The sequence below is a fragment of the Vipera berus genome (assembly GCF_964194415.1).
Source record: "Vipera berus genome assembly, chromosome: 5".
Lineage (NCBI taxonomy): Eukaryota > Metazoa > Chordata > Lepidosauria > Squamata > Viperidae > Vipera > Vipera berus.
In genome coordinates this window covers 6,270,497-6,293,016 of record NC_138207.1, presented here as the reverse complement: position 1 = coordinate 6,293,016, position 22,520 = coordinate 6,270,497, and the positions used below count along the sequence as shown (strand labels likewise).

The 22,520-nt window shown below is 40.1% G+C and overlaps 1 protein-coding gene across 1 annotated transcript; it reads left to right on the top strand.

Moving 5' to 3' along the window:
• Window positions 1–1,873: 1,873 nt before the first annotated feature.
• Window positions 1,874–21,947, top strand: LOC308669340 (cytochrome P450 2J4-like; the record flags this gene model as incomplete). The annotated part of the gene is made up of 9 exons (XM_081329976.1): window positions 1,874–2,044; window positions 4,099–4,261; window positions 7,313–7,462; window positions 7,644–7,804; window positions 10,355–10,531; window positions 15,887–16,028; window positions 17,814–18,001; window positions 18,894–19,035; window positions 21,763–21,947. The coding sequence occupies 9 exons, from the start codon at window positions 1,874–1,876 to the stop codon at window positions 21,945–21,947; spliced, it is 1,479 nt and encodes a 492-aa protein (XP_081186102.1).
• Window positions 21,948–22,520: the final 573 nt, after the last annotated feature.

Here is a 22,520-nt window from a genome sequence, read left to right as displayed (position 1 = left end):
ATGATGAGAAATTTAATTCATCTTGAATGAGAAGTAAAATATTTTCAAAGAAAAAAACCCAAGAAATTCCAGTCGCCTTTTGGAAAAAGCACCTTTGGGGTACACAGCTCTTGATTTATTCATTTTTTAAAGTCCTCCTCTGTTATTTGCATGTCATATGGTGAGAGGCAACCTCATTGACCCAAATTAATGTGATAATAACTTGTTGACAAACTGGCAGCACTAATCAGACAGATGAACATTGAAAGACGTGTTGTTATTTGTTTCCCATCAATGGAATAGGTAAAATAGGAAGAAAAGCAAAACAGATCTGATAAAAGGATACATCCACATCCAGGCTTACCAGAAAGTCTCAAGGATAAAGAACCAGCAGGAAAATGATTGTGATATGGATATTGTTGCTTGTTTCGCCACTTGCTCTGCTGATTCTCCTCTTCCTGAGGGAACTCTGGTCCCAAAGACATTTGCCTCCTGGTCCTGTGGGTCTACCTCTTGTTCGGACCTTGTAGGCTGATGGGTTTTGGTTTCGCGAAGATTATTTTCTTAAGGTTGTTGTTGTTGTTGTTAGTAGCGAAGTCATGTCCGACCCATCACGACCCCATGGACAATGTTCCTCCAGGCCTTCCTGTCCTCTACCATCTTCTTCCTTAAGGTATTTCATTCTAAATAATCAACCTGCAATATTCAAAATAATTCTCAATTGTTTTCTTTTACCATTATTACAGACAAATCAATTAATCTAGTTTAAATATTCTTGCATGATGAGAAATTTAATTCATCTTGAATGAGAAGTAAAATATTTTCAAAGAAAAAAAACCAAGAAATTCCAGGAAAAAGCACCTTTGGGGTACACAGCTCTTGATTTATTCATTTTTTAAAGTCCTCCTCTGTTATTTGCATGTCATATGGTGAGAGGCAACCTCATTGACCCAAATTAATGTGATAATAACTTGTTGACAAACTACCAGCACTAATCAGACAGATGAACATTGAAAGACGTGTTGTTATTTGTTTCCCATCAATGGAATAGGTAAAATAGGAAGAAAAGCAAAACAGATCTGATAAAAGGATACAACCACATCCAGGCTTACCAGAAAGTCTCAAGGATAAAGAACCAGCAGGAAAATGATTGTGATATGGATATTGTTGCTTGTTTCTCCACTTGCTCTGCTGATTCTCCTCTTCCTGAGGCAACTCTGGTCCCAAAGACATTTGCCTCCTGGTCCTGTGGGTCTACCTCTTGTTCGGACCTTGTAGGCTGATGGGTTTTGGTTTCGCGAAGATTATTTTCTTAAGGTTGTTGTTGTTGTTGTTAGTAGCGAAGTCATGTCCGACCCATCACGACCCCATGGACAATGTTCCTCCAGGCCTTCCTGTCCTCTACCATCTTCTTCCTTAAGGTATTTCATTCTAAATAATCAACCTGCAATATTCAAAATAATTCTCAATTGTTTTCTTTTACCATTATTACAGACAAATCAATTAATCTAGTTTAAATATTCTTGCATGATGAGAAATTTAATTCATCTTGAATGAGAAGTAAAATATTTTCAAAGAAAAAAAAACAAGAAATTCCAGGAAAAAGCACCTTTGGGGTACACAGCTCTTGATTTATTCATTTTTTAAAGTCCTCCTCTGTTATTTGCATGTCATATGGTGAGAGGCAACCTCATTGACCCAAATTAATGTGATAATAACTTGTTGACAAACTACCAGCACTAATCAGACAGATGAACATTGAAAGACATGTTGTTATTTGTTTCCCATCAATGGAATAGGTAAAATAGGAAGAAAAGCAAAACAGATCTGATAAAAGGATACAACCACATCCAGGCTTACCAGAAAGTCTCAAGGATAAAGAACCAGCAGGAAAATGATTGTGATATGGATATTGTTGCTTGTTTCTCCACTTGCTCTGCTGATTCTCCTCTTCCTGAGGCAACTCTGGTCCCGAAGACATTTGCCTCCTGGTCCTGTGGGTTTACCTCTCGTCGGGACCTTGTGGGCTGATGGGTTTTGGCTTCGCGAAGATTACTTCCTTAAGGTATTTCATTCTAAATAATCAACCTGTAATATTCAAAATAATTCTCAATTCTTTTCTTTTACCATTATTACAGACAAATCAATTAATCTAGGAAAATATTCTTGCATGATGAGGAATTTAATTAATCAAATGATGGTGATGACACCTGATTAATCATTTTCCACATCATGCCAGAATATCCAAGCTAAGACCTGGTCACCAATGTTTCACAGAGCGGCAAGTGAAATAATGAAGTTGAATTATTAGAAGACAGATTCTAGTTTAATCTTGCTAATAAATTGTAAAATTGGATAATGGAACCAATTTACCAGAGAGAGGGTAGTTTCCCCTTCACTCTACTCAAATGAGGTCAGACATTCCTCTGTTGAGGATGCTTTATTTTGTATTCCTGCAGTGGACAATAGGTTGAATTTGCTAGCCTAAATGACCTCTACTGATTCTGCAATTCTAGAATGATGAAAAAAAGTTTTTGGATCTGAGTTATAAAGATTAAGATGTGATGTTATTTATTTATCAAATTCATATATTGCCCATTTCACCTAAGTGATTCTGGGTGGCTTACAAATAAAACCCATACAGCCATACACACGAGTCATAGATAAAAACAATGTTAAAAACAGGAATACAGTAAATCAGTTTGAGACTTTGGGAAAAGTGCAGAGAAGAGAAACTAAGATGATTAGAAGGCCGGGAGACTAAAACATATGAAGGACAGTTGCAGGATTTGGGTATGGCTAGTCTAGAGAAAAGAAGGACTAGGGTAGACATGATAGCAGTATTCCAGTATTTGAGGGGCTGCCACAAAGAGAAGGGGGGTAACTTATTTTCCACAGCACCACAGGGCAGGACAAGAAACAATGGTTGGAAGACCAAAGAGAGAAGCAACCTGAAATTAAGGAGAAACTTCCTAACAGTGAGGACAATTAACCGGTGGAACAGCTTTGCCTTCAGAAGTTGTGGGTGCTCCATCACTGGAGGTTTTTAAGAAGAGACTGGACAGCCACTTGTCTCAAATTGTATGAGAAGGGGGTTGCACTAGGAGACCTCCAAGGTCCCTTCCAGCTTCTATTCTATTCTAGTCTATTCTAGTCTAGTCCAGTCCAGTCTAGTCCAGTCCAGTCCAGTCCAGTCCAGTCCATTCTAATCCAGTCCATTCTTAAAACTTGTTATACTTGCTGCCCTGTCTCCATCTTTTCTATCTTTTTCTGGAGCCAGAGAAAATGGCCCTGCCTACTGAGCAAATTGTCGCACTGAGAACAATGCAGGTTCACCAGGGTGCATTTCCCCTCTGTTGAAGATGATATTTGTCTCCAGCAGTGTCATAAGGCTCCCTATAGTCTAAAAGGCTGTTGCCAGATTCTTTTTGATTTGGGATTACTGTTGATGAAGAAGGCTTCCCTCCACAGTATTTTCATGAGCCATGTATCGCATGGAATGTGGCCACAAACCAAGCAGATTTTAACAACTTACCCAATAGTTTGTATGGATGGTCTATATAGAGACTTTGATCTGCCTGATGGGTTGCCATCCATCAGATAAAGAGCAACCCACCAGGCAGATCAAAGTCTCTATCTAGATTCTAGACCATCCTGTCAACATAGCAATCAGTTTGAGAATTGAAGAGTTGGTGGCTTATAAAGGAAGAAGGTCAGAGAGGTTGAGAAAGCCTCTTCAAACATCCAAATTATAGTGCTCAAAAGATGTGACTCATGAACAAGCTGTTTCAGACAACCATTGACTAACCTACCTGTCAGTCAGAGGAGCAGTGGGCAGTATGAAGGCCCTCTCTTATCCAGGGCAAGGAGGAGTGGAGCAAACAGATTGGAAATGGTGGATTTTAGGCAGAAATATAGAGAAGGAAATGTCCCAGGAAAATAAAAGAAAGTGGATGGAGAAGTTCTTAGCACAAATCTTAAAGAGAGAAATTCTAAAGAGTAGAGAATATGGTGAAAGGTTTTAGAATTGAGGATTTAGGAAAGATTGTAGGTGGCATATCATATATAAATAATGTTTTATTTGATGGTAACATTTCTCAACATTGATTCACTTGGCAGCATATAAAACGATATGGAAATATATACTCCACGTGGGCTGGACCTCACCTTATAGTAGTATTGTCTAGATTCAAAACTGTGAAAGAAGCAATGACCAGCTTTCCAGAGGAATTCTCTGATCGACCATATGATGGTTTCTTGAGTACTTTACAGAACGGAAGGGGTAAGTGCAAATAATAAGAAATGGTATCTTAATAACCATCGGGCTATAATAATTTGTGGTAATATGCGTATCTATATATCTATACCTCTATCAATCTTTATTTTTCCTTTTTTTATTAGTTTTCCAATATTACAATAGTATCTTTAAAAAGCAACGTGGTGTCTGGGTTACAATAGTTCCATTTCAGACAAATACTTATTTATTTATTGATTGATTGATTGATTGATTGAATTTATATATTATTACAAATCTCCAAATTGTTGTAACCAATACTTCCTCTCTCTTGTTTGCTTTAATACATATTATCTCTTATCTAAATTAACATACTTCTCATTGCTATCCATCAGTCATTTAATAGTTTTCTTATATTTGTCAATACTTGGGTATATTTTATATTTTAACATTCCATCTTTAAAACATAAAACATCTTATATATTTTTCCACCTTTAATTTTGCATCAATATTAAAATTAAAAGTTTAAAGTTTCTCATTTTCATATTGCTAAATAACATCCTTTCCCTTTACACAATTTTCTCCGATACCTAGTAATGTAAATACACTTCTTATTTATCTCATTTCCATATCAATGTTAGTAGTACAATATTAGAATGGTAGTCATTAGGATACCAATTGCAAAGGAGGAGAACGAGGAGGAGGACAATATAATATTCTTATTTCTCATTTATAATTTCCACATATTAAAAATTAACCAAAATTTCTTCCGTTTCAACATTTAATACATCCTTTCATGTCACTACTTCCAAGTATATTAGTTACATTCTATCATTCTTAACATATATACATCTTAATCCATGTCATTTAAAGAGGTCAATATTTCAATGTTAGTATTCATACATCTGTGTTTTATTTTTAATTAGTCAGTATTTTTACCTACTCATCAAAACAATCTCTTGTAATCCAAGTACAATCCTGTCTATTTTGGTATTATCTATTTCAGGCCTCTTAAGGATGTCCATAGGGTTTTCATGGCAAAGATACTGGAGTGGGTTGCCATTTCCTTCTCCAGCAGATCATGTTTTGTCAGAACTCTCTGCTATGACCTTTCTGTCTTGGGTGGCCCTGCACGGCATAGCTCATAGCTTCATTGAATTACGCAAGCCCCTTCGCCACGACAAGGCAGTAATCCATGAAGGGGTCTTCCCAGTTGCAATGTATGGCAGTGAAAGTTGGACCATAAAAAAGGCTGAGCGCCAAAGAATTGAGGCCTTTGAACTATGGTGCTGGAGAAGACTCCTGCGAGTCCCTTGGACTGCAAGGTGATCAAACCGGTCAGTCCTAGAGGAGATCAGCCCTGACTGCTCTTTAGAAGGCCAGATCCTGAAGCTAAAACTCAAATACTTTGGCCACCTAATGAGAAGGAAGGACTCACTGGAGAAGAGCCTAATGCTGGGAAAGGTTGAGGGCAAGAGAAGAAGGGGACGACAGAGAATGAGGTGGCTGGATGGAGTCCCTGAAGCAGTAGGCGTGAGCTTAAATGGACTCCAGACGATGGTAGTGGACAGGAAGGCCTGGGGGAACGTTGTCCATGGGTTCGCGATGGGTTGGACATGACTTTGCAGCTAACAACAACAAAGGATGTCCATATTTCTTCAATCTTATTCTTGCTTTCTTCCTTTGCCATGTCATTTTTTGCTTCTTTGCCTCAGGGTCATCAAAGCATTCTTGTGTTATTATATCATATCGAAGTAGCCCTCCAGTCTCCATTTTTGAAGAATTGAGGAGTCTGTTAACAGTGCCAAATCTTCTCATTGTTTTCACCTCTTGATATAATTGTCCTGGACTAAATAATTTTTTTCCACCTGTTTCCCATTATGGTCTTCAAAAGTCTGTGTTTGTTGAATAGTTAATTCTTCTGCCAATGTATTTGATTGTTCAATTTCTTCTGTTAAGTTCTGTCCCGATAAAATATTAGTTGTAGTCACAGTTTGAGTTTGTTTCTTCAAGATGCTAATTCTTTTCCAAAAGCTCTTATTTCATCGCCAACTGTAGAAAGGAACTGATAAGTTTGGTAAGATATTTCCCACATAGCATATATTTGTTTTTGAAACTCTTCCATGGTGGAGTTTCACATCTGGTATTCAAGGTTAATCTTATCCATCTCTATCAATCTATCTCTGTCTCTGTCTCCGTTTCCATATCCATATCCCCATGAATATCTCTATCTCTATCTCTATCTCTATCTCTATCTCTATCTCTATCTCTATCTCTATCTCTATCTCTATCTCTATCTCTATCTCTATCTCTATCTCTATCTCTATCTCTATCTCTATCTCTATCTCTATCTCTCTATCTATATCAATCTATATATATCAATCTATATATATATATATCAATCTCTATCTATCAATCTCCATCTCCATCTCCATCCCCATCTCCATATCTATATCTATATGTATAATCTCACACTTTTGAGATATATACGAGAGAGCTTTCTCCACTCTACACCAAGTTATTGTGCATATCCATAGTTTTCTGTTTGGTCCATTACATTCATATGTTGATTTTGACATTATTTCTTTTTCATTAAAATTCTACCTCATTTTTTCCCCTGAGGTTCTTGTAAGTCAACTAAAAATTTCCACATCTTCCCTTTCCTCTTCTCTCCATTCCTTTTTTTGTTCATATTTTGCTTTTTTGTTCATATTTTGTTTCTTCCTTCAAATTTTCATTATCATCAATTCCTCTCTATATAAGCATTCCACCTAAAGACATTAATTTCAGAATAACTACCTAACTATGCATAATCATACACTCACTATTTCCATGTACAAGAATTAGGTTTAGGTGGGATAGTTTAATTTAGTCACCGCACCACATATGTCTCCCAGTGTCTATGTGACTTCCAAAATGATTAAATATTTTTTAAAGAAAAAAATAACATGGCCATAATTTTACAAAACGACAACATGTCAGAAGGGTTTCGTATTCCCACCTGAAATTCAGAGAATACAACTACACCTGTGTTTGTTTGTTTGTTTTTAGCATAAATGTCCTCAGGAATCACTTATCATTCTCTGCTGATGCCCTCAGGTATTGTTTTCTCCAATGGCCACATCTGGAAACAACAGCGACACATTGCCATCACTTCTCTGCGGAAGCTGGGCCTGGGAAAGAAAAGCATTGAGTATCAGATAGAAGACGCAGCTCAGACATTGGTGGAGATTTTTAGACAAACAAAAGGTATGCAATTTGGGGTAATGACTCAAATCTCTGTCTGTAATTTTTTTAAAAAAACAGATGTATTTGATTTGATTTTTTTTATTTTTTTTTAAATAATTGGCAGAGTTCCCAATTCTCTTCCTTCATCCCCTTTACAAGCCCTGTTCCTTAAGTATTCATTATAAAATATCTTCATTTGCAGGACAGCCATTTGATCCATCACTTCCAATACTAAATGCAGTTTGTAATATCATATGTGCTTTGAGTTTTGGATGTCAATTTGCTCCTGAAGATGAAAACTACCAAAAGCTAACTCAAGCCCTTGAAACACTTGTGAATTTCACTGGTAACTTTTTCCATATTGTGAGTCATGTTTTCTACTAAAGAGACAAAGTTCCCACACCAATTATATTTCCGTCTGATTTAGTGCTTGAGTTGGGACTAGAATTCAGAGTTTCTCAGTTTCTAGACTTGTGCATAGACCACTAAACCAAAGTGATTCTACCTATGAAGGAATCCATCATTTTAGTATCACCAGCAGCTGGCCAACCATGCCATATGTTAACAACTCTCAACCACCACTTCCTGGGACAGTCTTTTGTACTCAGTGGTGGGATTCAAATATGTGAACAACTGGTTCTCTGTGTGGATGTCGCTTCCAGAAATCCGTTCTGGGCCTGGGCAACAAAAAACTAGCTACCGGTTCTCCAGAAGTGGTGCGAACTGGTTGAATCCCACCACTGCTTGTACTGCTCCCAATTGTTCCTTTTAAGTTTTTCCTTCCAAGACTCTTGTCATCTCAGCTGTTCTACCCCAAAACACCCTAATTTAGAAATGTTGTTCTTAAAGCACAGAGTAGAGAACTATATATAATATCCTAGTGGGGTCTGAATAATGAGGAAGAAAGAGGAAGAATGATATATCTTGATCTTGATACCAGACTTATTTATATATAACCTAGGATTATACACCTTGTAATCATAAGTTGAGTTCCCCAAACTTATAGTTTTGGGCGACTTCAATCTACCATCCCTAGGAGGATCATCTGAGCTAGCTCGGGAGTTCATGGCTTCCATGACGGCCATGGACCTGACGCAAATAATTCTTGGACCAACTCATGAGGGAGGCCACACCCTTGACTTGGTTTTCTTATCTGGACAGTGGTTTGATGATCTTGGTGGGGGCTCTCCAACCGTTATGCCCCTGTCATGGACTGATCATCACCTCCTGCGGCTAGTCTTCCGTTTTGCCACCCCCCGCCGTGGGTGTACGGAGCCAACTAGATGGTACTGCCCCAGGTGCTTAATGGATCCTGACAGGTTCCAGGCAGCGCTTGGGACCCCACCTGCCTCCCCTGCTCACAACTCGGCGGATGCCTTAGTGGAAGCCTGGGAAAGGGCAGCCACGGAGGCACTTGACCGAGTTGTACCCTTGCGGCCCTTGACCCGGCGCAGATCCCAGCGAGCCCCATGGTTCTCTGCGGAGCTCCGGGAGATGAAGCGTCGGAGACGGGGCCTAGAGAGCCGTTGGAGGTCCAGTCAATCCGAATCCGACCGGTTGCGACTAAGAACCCATATTAGGTCTTATCTCGCAGCGATAAGAGCGGCGAGATCCAATTACTTCTCCGCCCTCATCTCATCCGCAGATAACCGCCCGTCTGCCCTGTTTAGAGTGACCCGCTCCCTTCTCAATCAGGAGGTGAGGGAGGAGCCCTTGCAGGGTCGTGCTGAGGAATTTGGTCAATATCTGTTGGATAAAATCGCTCGGATTCGAACCGGCCTGGACTCCAACTGGGCAGAGTCTGACGAACAGGACACGGGCGGTCTTGTCGACGTTATCTGGGAGGAGTTTGATCCTGTGACTCCGAAGGAAGTGGACAGGATTATGAGGAGATTAAGCTCCACCACATGTTTATTGGACCCGTGCCCTTCCTGGCTGGTTTATGCAGCTCGGGAGGGGACACGAGGCTGGTTCCAGGCGGTTATATCTGCTTCTTTGAGTGAGGGTAACTTCCCCGCCGCCTTGAAGGAGGCGGTGGTGAGACCTCTCCTCAAGAAGCCCTCCTTGGACCCAGCTGTGTTAAATAACTTTCGTCCGGTCTCCAACCTTCGCTTTCTTGCAAAGGTTGTTGAGAGTGTGGTGGCGCATCAGCTCCCTCTGGTCCTGGATGAAGCGGATTATCTAGACCCGTGCCAATCGGGTTTCAGGCCCAGCTACAGCACGGAGACGGCATTGGTCGCTCTGGTTAATGATCTCTGGAGGGCCCGGGACAGGGGATATTCCTCTGTCCTAGTCCTATTAGACCTCTCGGCGGCTTTCAATACCATCGACCATGGTATCCTGCTGCGGCGCCTCACGGGATTGGGAGTGGGAGGCACAGTTCTTCGGTGGTTCTCCTCCTATCTCCTGGGACGCTCACAGTCGGTGTTGGCAGGAGGGCAAAGGTCGACCCCAAGGTCTCTCGTTTGTGGAGTTCCTCAGGGGTCGGTCCTCTCGCCTCTCCTGTTCAACATCTACATGATCACAAGCTAGCAGACTGTGGAAATTCAACAATTGTAGTTAATGCATTATTTAGCTGGCATGTAAATCCAGCTGGCCAAATTAATTACATCATAGCTCAGTTAGCCACAAGTAATCATATTTACAAAGGCTCCTGGGGACAATGAGAGAATAAGATAATTTTATAATAGCTTTATAATGATCTATTTGCCTCCAACATTATCTATCAAGAATTTGTAAATAGCTTTTCTGGAGCGTTCTTGAGGTCTGACACCATGTATGCTTTGCCATGTTTTAATGGGTTTGTAATGTTTTTCTTTGGTTATTAAATGCTGTCTATTACTGTCAGCTGCTTGGGAGTCTTTTCTAATTGTGGTAGGAAATAAATAACTTTTCTTCTTCCTTTTTTATGAGATGTACGGTTTGTTTCCACAAATAATGAAGTACCTTCCAGGCCCTCACAAGGTGGCCCAGGCATCTAGAGAGCTGATCCTTTCCTTTGCAAAGCAGGAAATAGAGAAACACAAGGAATCCAGTTCTCTGCATGAACCACAAGATTTCATTGATCACTATCTACTTCAGATGGAGAAGGTATGGGTTTATTGTGGTTCAATACTTGGACAAGGAATGATTACATTCCTCAATATAAATAAACCAGGGGAGCTACTGGAACTATCTTCTTTGGATTTTTTCTTTTCTTTTTCATTCATCTCCCATTCTGAATTTAGCCCATGCTAAATTCTGGTTGCTTCTAAGTAAGAGTTACATTAAGCCTCTGCAATATTAGACTTGGGAGTCTGTGGGAGGAAAAATAAATTCCGAAATAGCTGCTTTTTCAACAACAAAGTGATTGCAGCACCGCCCCCCCCAGCTGTTGAAGCTGTTGAATTTACTTGTAGACCAGGGCTCCCTGGAGGATCTTGTGGGATGATTCTAGGACTCTCCGGAACCCAGGAGATTCATATAAACTGAAGCAGGGGTGTCAAACTAACAACATCACGTGACGTGTCGCGACGTATCGTGACTTTTTTTGCCATTGCCAGCAATGGGGTGAGCGCAGTTTCGCTATGATGCATCCGGCCCGTGGGCCGGCTGTTTGACACCCCTGAACTAAAGGAATGCTGGTTCCTTCTCTTGGTCAGTTGAAAAAGCAACAAGTGCAGCAAAAAAACCTTTCAGAGAGCTCTAGGGATCTGTCCCTGGGGGTGTTGTGCATTGACCATCTTTTCACCGGAAGCGCCTTTCCCCTTTTTTCTAAAGTACCATTAAGAAAGAAAAGAATTAACAAGGTAGGAATTTTTTATTGGTTCATACTTAACTGAATACTTATTCTGAAATGATTTTAAAAGGACAGATACTTTCACAGCCTCAACCATAAGTAAACATATAAAGGTTTTTGAAACAAGAAAAAAAGCCCTCTTCTCCAATGATATACAGACTTCTTAATACTGACCCCCATTCCTAAACCATTAAAACAGATTTCCACCTTTGTGTTAATGGTTCAGAGGATCTTTATGTTTCACTCTGTATTAAGGTATCATCACTATATAATAGCATCCGTGGGCATTGTAATTGTAGGTTTCTGGTTACAGTATCCATACTGATTATAAAGAGCAATAACTCAGAGACAGCCATGTTTATGCTGGTTTGTTTCTCAAGTTGCTTTTCCATCAATAGGCAGATGGTCTGTGTTGCTTCAGTTGTCCCACAATTCTTCATGAAATTGCAATGGTTTGGTGAAAGTTTAATGATGCTTCAGAAAAATCTAGTATTCTATATATTCCATAAATTGGCATATTGTGGCATAATAGCTACAAAAGCTTGTTGTTAGAGCTGTCATGGACATAGATTTTAGATATAACTTTAAAACAGAATGGATTCAGATAAACCTGCTTGTGAACTTTTGTGATTCACTCTAGTAGATACACATTAATCACTGCTACACAGACAAACAGAACAACAAAATAATAAGGTTGAAAAGGACCTTGGAGGTCTTCTAGTCCAATCCCCTGCTCAAGCAGGAAATCCTATAACATTTCAAACAAGTGGTTATCCAATTTCTTCTTAAAAACCTCCAGCAACAAAGCACCCACAACTTCTGAAGTCAAACCATTCCAATGATTGATTGTTCTAATTGTCAGGAAATTTATTCTTATCTCTAGTTGGTTCTCTCCTTGATTAGCTTCCATCCATTGCTTCTGCCTTCAGGTGCTTTGTAGAATAGGCTGGCTTCCTCTTCTTCATGGCAGCCCTTTAGATATTGGAACCCCGCTATCACCCTAATCTTTTCATTTAATTAGACATATTCTTGCAATGGTTCTTCATATGCTTTAGCCTTCACTCTTCTAATTATCTTTGTTGCTCTTCTCTGTACTCTTTCTAGAGTCTCAACATATTTTTTTTCATATTATGGTGACCAATACTGGATGGAATATTCTAAGTGTGGTCTTAACAAGGCGTTATAAAGTGGTACTAACACTTCACATGTGTGTATATATATATATATATATATATATAGAAAGAGGGAGAGAAATAGAGGGAGAGAGAGAAAGGGAGAAATAGAGGGAAAGAGAAAAATAGAGAGGGAGAGAAAGAGGGAGAGAGAAAAGGAGAAAGAAAGAGGGAGGGAAATGGAGAGAGAAAGAGGGAGAAATAGAGGGAAAGAGAAAAATAGGGAGAGAAAGAGGGAGAGAAAGGGAGAGAGAGAAAGATGGAGAGAGAGGAGAGAGAAAGAAAGAGGGAAGGGGAGAGAGGGAGAGAAAGAGAAGGAGAGAGAGAAATTAAATTAGTAACATGATTGTTAAGTGAATCTGGTTTCCCCACTAACTTTGCTTGTCAGAAGGTTGCAAAAGGCAATCACATGACCCTGGAACAATGTGACCATCATAAATATGAATCGATTGCCAAGCATCTGAATGTAAATCACATGACCCTGGGGATGCTGCAATGGTCATAAGTGTGAAAAATGGTCATAAATCACTTTTTCAGTGCCGTCGTAACTTTGAACAGTCACTAAGTGAATTATTGTAAGCCGAGGACTACCTGTACTTTATCATTTTTTTCCTTTTTTTGGGGGGGGTGTCAAGTTTTTGACACCTTGCTGGGCGACTGGTGGTACTCGGACATTGCCTTGTCCTAAAAGTGGTACAATGGATGAAAAGGTTGAAAAGCCCTGTTTTAGTATACCAGTACTATTTGGTTCAGAATATTTTTTTTCTTGTTTTCCTGCTCTAAAACCTGGGTGCGTCTTATGGTCAGGTGCGTCTTATGGTCCGAAAAATACGGTAATTTAACAGGAAAAGTAGGGGGTCATCTTATAAGCCCAGTCGTCTTATAAGCCGGAAAATATGGTAGATGCAGTTCTGTTAAGGACTACATGTTGAGTGCGGTTAGTCAGCCACTTCTGAATCCATCTGCTAGTAACGCTATCTAACCCACTTTTTTCTATTGTATCAAGTAGTAGGTCATAGTGTACGTTGGCCTTACTGAAGTCCAAGTAAATTATGTCCATGGCATTTTTCTGGTTGACTACTTTAGTCATGTTGTCAAACATTTACTGAAGTAACCAACCAATCAACCAAACATAAAAGAAAAGAAAAGAAAATGCATTCAAGTTCTTCCAAGGCTGAACCTCTCTTTGATCTGGACTACTTTAAGATAGGGAATTATACATTTTGAATCTACCACTTTATTTTTTTACTCTCCTGCATTGATTTTTCTATGTAACTGCCAAGAATATATTTATTCTCATGGAAAATATCCACAAAAGATCCGCATAGAAATAATTGTATTTTTCATTTTTTTTATTGAAAAGTTTTACAGTACATTTTATCTTTAACAATCCCCCCTCCCTCCACCCACCCCTACCTAACCCTCCCTATCCCTCCCTCCCATTCCCCCCTCCCCCCCGACTTCCCAGAGCTAAATACAAGGTATAAAAACGAAGAACAATCATAAACATCCATATGCTAACAACAATAAACTGCTAATTCTATCGCACTCTAGCTCATATGAAATGACTACAAGCAATACTAATATTACATATAAAAAAAAGAAAACTTATTCAAATGCTAAATGAAACTTTTTAGTCCCATATTTGTTCTGGATATAATCAATCCACTTTTTCCACTCCATAATATAACGTTCTTGCGAATGATCTTTCAAGTAAGCCGAAATCTTTGCCATTTCCGCCAGGTCCGAAACTTTTAGAGTCCATTCTTCTATAGTCGGCAGTTCCTCCTTTTTCCAATATTGACCTATTAAGAGTCTTGCTGCTGTGATTAAGTTCAACATCAACTTAATGTCCACAACAGTAGCATCTGTAATTATGCCCAATAAAAACAATTGCGGACAAAACTTTATCCTTTGCTTGAAGATCTTCTGCATATTCCACCAAATTTTTATCCAAAAAGCCTTAACCTTTTTGCAGGTCCACCATATATGAAAATACGTTGCATCTTCGCCACCACACCTCCAGCATTTAGGTTGATAATTCGGATACATACTTGCAAGCTTTTTAGGATCTAAATGCCATCTATAAAACATTTTATAAAAGTTCTCTCTTAGGTTTTGGGCTTGCGTAAATTTTACGTTCCTCACCCAGATCTTTTCCCACGTGTCCATTGTAATAACTTCTTGAATATTCTGGGCCCATTTTATCATACAATCTTTAACAAGTTCTGTTTCTGAGTCAATATCTATCAATGCAAGATAAATCCGTTTGATATGTGCTGGACCCTGATTTCTAATTTGCTTTATCAAATTTTCATCAGTCATTGAGAAACCAATTTTCTGATCTTCTTTCCACCTGGCACGTAATTGAGTATATTGAAACCAAGTTTGAACGATCTTCTCATCTCGCAAGAGATTGTACGGCTTCAAACACCAGACGTTCCTTTCCAAGCTTAAGATCTTCTTATACGTAGTCACATCATGTTTGAAGCCAACATTTATGTTTTCTATTGCATGTTTCGGGATTGCCCACAACGGCATCTTGTAGTCTAACTTATGTCTATACTTCTTCCAAACTCTCAACAATGCCTGTCTTAAAATATGCACTTTAAACACATTATCTACCTTCTTATCATACAACAAATATGCATGCCAGCCAAATAACAAGTCATGGCCCTCCAGATTTAATAATCTCCCTTGTGTCAAATTAATCCAGTCACTTATTCCTGACAACGCAGCAGCTTCATAATATAATTTAAGATTAGGCATTTTAAGACCACCTCTTTCACGAGTGTCCTGCATAATCTTAAGTTTAACTCGTGGCCTTTTCCCTGCCCACACAAATTTATTGATACCCCGTTGCCATTCTTCCAAATTAGAGTCTTTTTTAAGAATCGGTATCATTTGGAATAAAAATAAAAATTTAGGCAGGACATTCATTTTCACTGCTGCAATTCTTCCCAGTAAAGACAACTGCAATTTTTCCCAACTCTCCAATTCTTTTTGAATTTTTCCCCATAACTTTTCATAATTATTTTTATATAACTTTGCATTTGAGGGTGACAAATACACCCCCAAATATTTGACCCTTTTAACAATCTCAAATCCAGTTAATCCTTCTAAAAGGGCCTTTTGCGGTGTTGTCATGTTTTTGGCCAAAATTTTTGTTTTTTGTACATTAACCTTAAATCCAGAAACCTTCCCATATTGCATTATTATCTCCATCAGGTCCACAACAGAGTTTTCTGGCTGAGTCACCGTAACAACCAGATCATCTGCAAACGCCCTCAGTCTATAATCCTGATCTCTAATTTGAATACCCTTAATTTTTTCCGAGTTCCGTATTTTTATCAATAATATCTCCAATGTTAAAACAAATAATAAAGGTGATAACGGACACCCTTGTCTTGTGCCCTTCTCAATATTGCATACTTCAGTCAGACTATTGTTAACTATTATTCGGGCGTATTTTTCATTTTCCATTTTAAACTTCAGAGCAGGAATGACCCCGATTCGACCTACAGTGAAGAAAACCTGGCTCAGTGTATTTTTGATTTTTTTGCTGCTGGAACAGACACAACCTTCGCTACTCTGAAGTGGGCACTGCTCCTCTTGACCAATCATCCTGACATCCAAGGTGAGACAGACATGGGTAAGAGAAACAAGGGTTACTCTCAGGTTTTAAAAGACAGAGAAATTTGAAATACTAAGGGCTATTGAATGATGAACTCAACCTATTAATCATAATAATTTTCCTATGAAGATTGCTGACCCTACAAGCAAAACCATGACATTTAGCAGTATTAAAGGAAAGCAAAGAATGTATATACAAAGACCTTCTTTGAATCCTGACCAATGGGAGACACCAGTGTGTGTGGTTGTGGAAAGTGAAGAGTCCCATGGGCACTGGGAGCTATGGTTAAAATGCCATAGGAACATTCTTCCTTCCATTTATTTATTTATTTATTTATTTATTTATTTATTTATTTATTTATTTATTTATTTGTTTGTTTTTATAAACCGCCCTTCTCCCGAGGGACTCGGGGCGGTGTACAGAGTAAGATAGGCATTTACCCAATTAGATAGCTCTGTATCTACAGGGTTAGGGTTAGCAACTTGGCCAATCCAGGACAGTGAACATGCACCAGATATGATTTTCTTGTCTGAACAGAGGGGAATTTATCATTACCCCCCCCCCCGGTCATGGTCAGACTATACCATGGTGTCTTTGAGATTTTCCAATGCTGTACACACACACCTTTGCAGGGAGGCTAAATCTACTCAAATGGTGTATCCTCAGTGATTGATGGACCCACTCAGGTTGTAGAGGGAATTGGTGGATGTCTCAGGGACTCTGCTGCATTGTCTTGTGAATGTTCTGGTTACAGCCTGGAATCAGAAAGCAGCCAGAACCATGTACAGGATTGTGCCCAAGCACTGTCTTCCTGGTCTATCATTCCTGACAGTCCTGTAATTTATGGAGGAATTGATGGTGTCAAAAATGGACAAGAGATAGCTACTGGAGGAATACAAAGAATGAATCTAACTGAACATGGGTCAGAGTTGCCATTAAATCCTACCTTATACCTGAGTACTGCCCAATGAATCTGTTTAAGGTCACCAGGACCCTCCTTAGGGAAGGAGAGCTCAGATGATTATTTAGAGGAACATGAGGAGGAATTTGTCACACACCTAACAGATAACTCAAAGATACTTTTTCAAAAGGCAGTTGGATTGTTTGTTTGTTTTCCTTGATGGGGGAAAGGGAAGGGGATGGAAGGATAGGTATTGACAGTTGAGACTAGATAGTGGGGGGATGGAAGGTCAGGTTTTGCCTGGAGGATGGGAAGAGGAATGGAAGTATTGTATTTCTTTGCAGTCTTCTGGTCATTAGCACTCTTGGTGAGAGCTCCTGAGGTCCCTTGGGGGTTTATCTTTGCCCTCAGGGTTACCTGAATCAGGATCCAATTGGTTGTGGAATCTGTATTGTGGACTGGAGATGGGTGATGTCTTATCCCTCCCCTTCTGTTGGTTGAGAGAGGGCTGCTCAATGTTAACATAAATGGCCTCTTTTAGCCCTTTTTCAAACTTAATGACCCTCTCTATCCAAAATGTGGACTTTGCTGTCTTCAAAAGAATGGCCTTTGTCTTTCAAATGTACATGGACTGCTTAATCTTGTCCCGATTGGTTTGAGCTCCTACATTGTGCCATGTCCTTGTGGAGTAGTTGTTTAGTTTCACCTTTGTACAGATCTGCACATGTCTCATTGCATTGTAACTGCATATGTCACATTGCTCAGTTGGGTCTGGGTGTTTTATCTTTGGAGTGGACAAGCTACTGTCTTAGTGCATTCTTGGTTTTGAACGACATTCAAAAACAAACAAATGAAACACTTTCTATTTCCATCATTTTTTTTTCTAGAGAAAGTCCAGAAGGAGATGGAAGATGTGTTTGGCTTATCGGGGTCAATTTCCTATCAGGATCGGAAGAAGCTGCCCTACACCAATGCTGTGATTCATGAAATGCAGCGTGTGAAATATATCTTGCTAGCTGGGGTTCCCAGGCAAAGTACAAAGGATGTGAACTTGAAGGGTTACCACATCCCAAAGGTAAGAAATGTATTCAGGCTGCATTCCAGTAGCTCAACATGGAATGGAAAGCAAAATATGGCAGTTGGACAGAAGCTCTCTGTTCAGGAACTGCCAATGTAGTCATGCAAAATTGAATAAGCAAGAATAACAAACTTTTTTGAGGATAAATTATGGGTTTAAAACCAAACACCTCTCAGATTTTAAAGCTAGAACCATAAACATTTATTTATTCTAGAAAGATAACAAGAGAGAGAGCAGGCTGGATTTAAGTTCAAAATTGTAGTCATGTATACTGTTCCTTAAGGGACGCGGTGGCTCAGTGGGTTAGGACGCTGAGCTTGTCAATCAGAAGGTCGGCAGTTTGGCGGGTCGAATCCCAAGTGCCGTGTAGCAGAGTGAGTGCCTGTTACTCGTCCCAGCTTCTGCCAACCTAGCAGTTCGAAAGCATGTAAAAATGCAAGTAGAAAAATAGGGACCACTACGGTGGGAAGGTAACAGCGCTCCACGCGCCTTTGGCGTCTAGTCATGCCGGCCACATGACCACGGAGATGTTCTCGGACAAGCGCTGGCTCTTCAGCTTTGAAACGGAGATGAGCACCAGCCCCTAGAGTCAGAAACGACTAGCACGCATGTGCGGGGGAAACTTTACCTTTACCTTATACTGTTCCTTTGTCCATTTGGGGGGCAATCTGGTATAATAAAGAAATATACACCCAGCTCTCTGTTTTAATGGGAGGGAGGGGAGAAAGGAAGCTAAATAATTGAGCAGCTACTGTTCTCAGAATCTGCTTTGAGAATGAACAAATATGGGTCCACTGTGACAAGCTAAACCAAGTGTTTCATCAATATTGGGGTTTTTTTGCCTGTTTCTCTTATAAAAAATGCTCTGTTTAATCATCTTTTTTTACAGGGGACTGTTATTGGCCTAAACTTGCATTCTGTTCTTCTTGATCCTGAACAATGGGAGACACCTAAAGAATTCAACCCAAATCACTTTTTAGATAAGGATGGGAAATTCACTGAACGAGAAGAATTTCTGCCATTCGGAATAAGTACGTCCTTGAGCCCAAAGCAGTTTATCACTTATACATTCTCATCACCTCCATCACTCAGTTGTTCTCAAATCATGATCTGAATAGAAAGCCAAGTAATCTGAAATCCTTCTAGTTTCAAAAGTATGAGAGTTCGAATTTCCCCTTAGGTTGAAATTGTTGAAGTACAAATAAATGCTAGTTAAATTTAGATTGTAATCAGTAGAGCTTTGTAAGAAATATACCGTATTTTCTAGCGTATAAGATGACTGGGTATATAAAACGACCCCCTACTTTTCCTGTTCAATTACCGTATTTTTCGGACCATAAGACGCACCTGACCATAAGACACACCCAGTTTTTAGAGCAGGAAAACAAGAAAAAAATATTCTGAACCAAATAGTACCGGTATATTAAAACAGGGCTTTTCAACCTTTTCATCCATTGTACCACTTTTAGGACAAGGCAATGTCCGAGTACCACCAGTCGCCCAGCAAGGTGTCAAAAACTTGACACCCCCCCCAAAAAAAAGGAAAAAAATGATAAAGTACAGGTAGTCCTTGGCTTACAATGATTTACTTAGTGACCGTTCAAAGTTACGACGGCACTGAAAAAAGTGACTTATGACCATTTTTCACACTTATGACCATTGCAGCATCCCCAGGGTCATGTGATTTACATTCGGAGGCTTGGCAATCGATTCATGTTTATGATGGTCACATTGTTCCAGGGTCATGTGATTGCCTTTTGCAACCTTCTGACAAGCAAAGTTAGTGGGGAAACCAGATTCACTTAACAATCATGTTACTAATTTAATTTTTCTCTCTCCTTCTCTTTCTCTCCCTCTCTCCCCTCCCTCTTTCTTTCTCTCTCCTCTCTCTCCTTCTTTCTCTCTCTCCCTTTCTCTCCCTCTCCCTCTTCCTCTCCCTATTTTTCTCTTTCCCTCTATTTCTCCCTCTTTCTCTCTCCCTCTATTTCCCTCCCTCTTTCTTTCTCCTTTTCTCTCTCTCCCTCTTTCTCTCCCTCTCTATTTTTCTCTTTCCCTCTGTTTCTTCCTTTCTCTCCCTCTATTTCCCTCCCTCTTTCTTTCTCCTTGTCTCTCTCTCCCTCTTTCTCTCTCTCTCCCTTTCTTTCTCTCCCTCTCTTTCCCTCTCCCTCTTTCTCTCTCTCCCTCTATTTCTCTCCCTTTCTTTCTCCTTCTCTCTCTCTCCCTCTTTCTCTCCCTCCCTATTTCTTTCTCCTTCTCTCTCTCCCTCCCTTTCTCTCTCTCTCTCTCTCTCTCTATTTCTCTCTCTCCCTACCTCTCCCATTGTCTCTTCCTTCTTTCCTTCCTTCCTTTCTTCCTTCCCTCCCTCTTTGTCCTTCCCTCTCCACGTTAGAGCAGTACCTGCGGAGGCGGCCCTGCGGCCCGGCTTTCTCTTGCAGAAAGCAAGCTGAAATGGAGCAAGGGAGATTGCCAGGAATGCGAATCAGCCGATCTCGCGCTCCTGCAATCTCTCTCCCTCAGTTTCAGCTTCCCTTGCTACAAGACTGTTAATCCCACATTTGTCCAGGCAGCCAGGTGCAGAAAAAAAACCCTAACAAAAATATGTGTGTGATCACTGAAAGAGAATTCCTATAGATTATGTCCATTCCACCTCCATCTCCTCCAGCTGTAACACAATGCAGTGTGGAATAACGTATTAGTATACAATTTACCAAGGGACGCGGTGGCTCAGTGGGTTAGGACGCTGAGCTTGTCGATCAGAAGGTCAGCAGTTTGGCGGGTTGAATCCCGAGTGCCGCATAACAGAGTGAGCACCTGTTACTCGTCCCAGCTTCTGCCAACCTAGCAGTTCGAAAGCATGTAAAAATGCAAGTAGAAAAATAGGGACCGCTACGGTGGGAAGGTAACAGCATTCCGTGCGCCTTTGGCGTCTAGTCATGCCAGCCACATGACCACGGAGACGTCCTCGGACAAGTGCTGGCTCTTCGGCTATGAAACGGAGATGAGCACCGGCCCCTAGAATCGGAAACGACTAGCACGCATGTGTGGGGGAACCTTTACATTTACCTTTATACAATTCACCAGTGGAACAGTTTGCCTTCAGAAGTTGTGGGTGCTTCATCACTGGAGGTTTTTCAGAAGAGACTGGACAGTCACTTTTGTGAAATTGTATAGGGTCTCCTACTGGAGGAGGGGGTTGGACTACAAGACCTCCAAAGTCCTTCCAGCTTTATTCTGATTGATTGACATTGATTCATTGATTGATTGATTGAAAATAGTGGACAGAGAGAGATGAGAAAGTGATTTCCCTCTTGTAGGCCCATCTCTGGAAAACATGTCAGATCATTTTTTTTTTCATGGGTGTATAGCTTTTCCTTTGAAATGGTGAACCATTTAGTACAAACTGAATTAAAGGCATCTCTCTGATGGGTGTCAACAAACAAAATAAAAGAGAGAAAGTAGCTTTATTCCAAAGGTGCTTTTTTCAAGGCAACTGGACTTTGTTTTTTTCTTTGAAGATATTTCACTTCTCATCCAAGAGGTTTCTTCAGCTCTGACAGGAAGGTGGGGAATGGAAGGATTTATACTCCTTGCAGACAACTAGTCATTTGCCTTCTTTCAGGGAGTCGTTGAGGCCACCTTGAGGTTTCTCTGTGTCATCAAGGTCACCCGAGTAGTACAAATGGGTGTGGACCCTTCTTGGAACTGCCGAAAGGACAATCATTATTATCCACTTCATGCGTGCCTTGTCTTATCTACAGGTCAACGTTCCTGTGTGGGAGAGCAGCTGGCAAGAATTGAAATCTTCATCTTTCTCACCAGCCTGTTGAGGGCCTTCAGTTTCCGGTTGCCTGAAGGAGTGAAAGAACTCAATGAAGACCCTGTTGTAAAAGTTACATTGCATCCACATCCTTATAAACTATGTGCTATTCCCACACAGGATTAAATTTAAATAACATTAAAAGGATAAAAGTAAATATAGAGTAGTATGGGAGATGAAAATATAGCCCCCTCCTCATATAACAAGATGAGGCTGGAGCAAACCTGTGATAGGCCCCACAGTAGTGATTTAAAACAATACGAAGCTTTGACTTGAACTTTATACTATTTCACAATACGAACATACTATTTGTAATCTGTGCAATATGATATTGCATAGTAGATAGGTCTATGTATATTTGGAACATGAGTATTATAACCGTGGGAGAAATAGGAAACTAAAAGTAGCTGATGGATGCAGGTTCCAATGTACATGGGTATATTTGGAAAGTTATGTTCAGCAGAAAGTATATGTGAAAAGTAGGTCATCAGAGAGTCAGTAAGAGGTCAGCAAATGTCAGCAGAAGTCAGCAAAAGTTAGCGGACCATCTGCCTACAGTCGTAGAACAAGAAAGGGTATAAATGGTTGGGACTGGACCTGATCGATTTGCCATTGGCCTATAGCTGCCCTATTGGAATTTGCTATAACTATACAGTCCTCATTGCAATGGGTTATTAATGTACGTGATGATGTGTTATT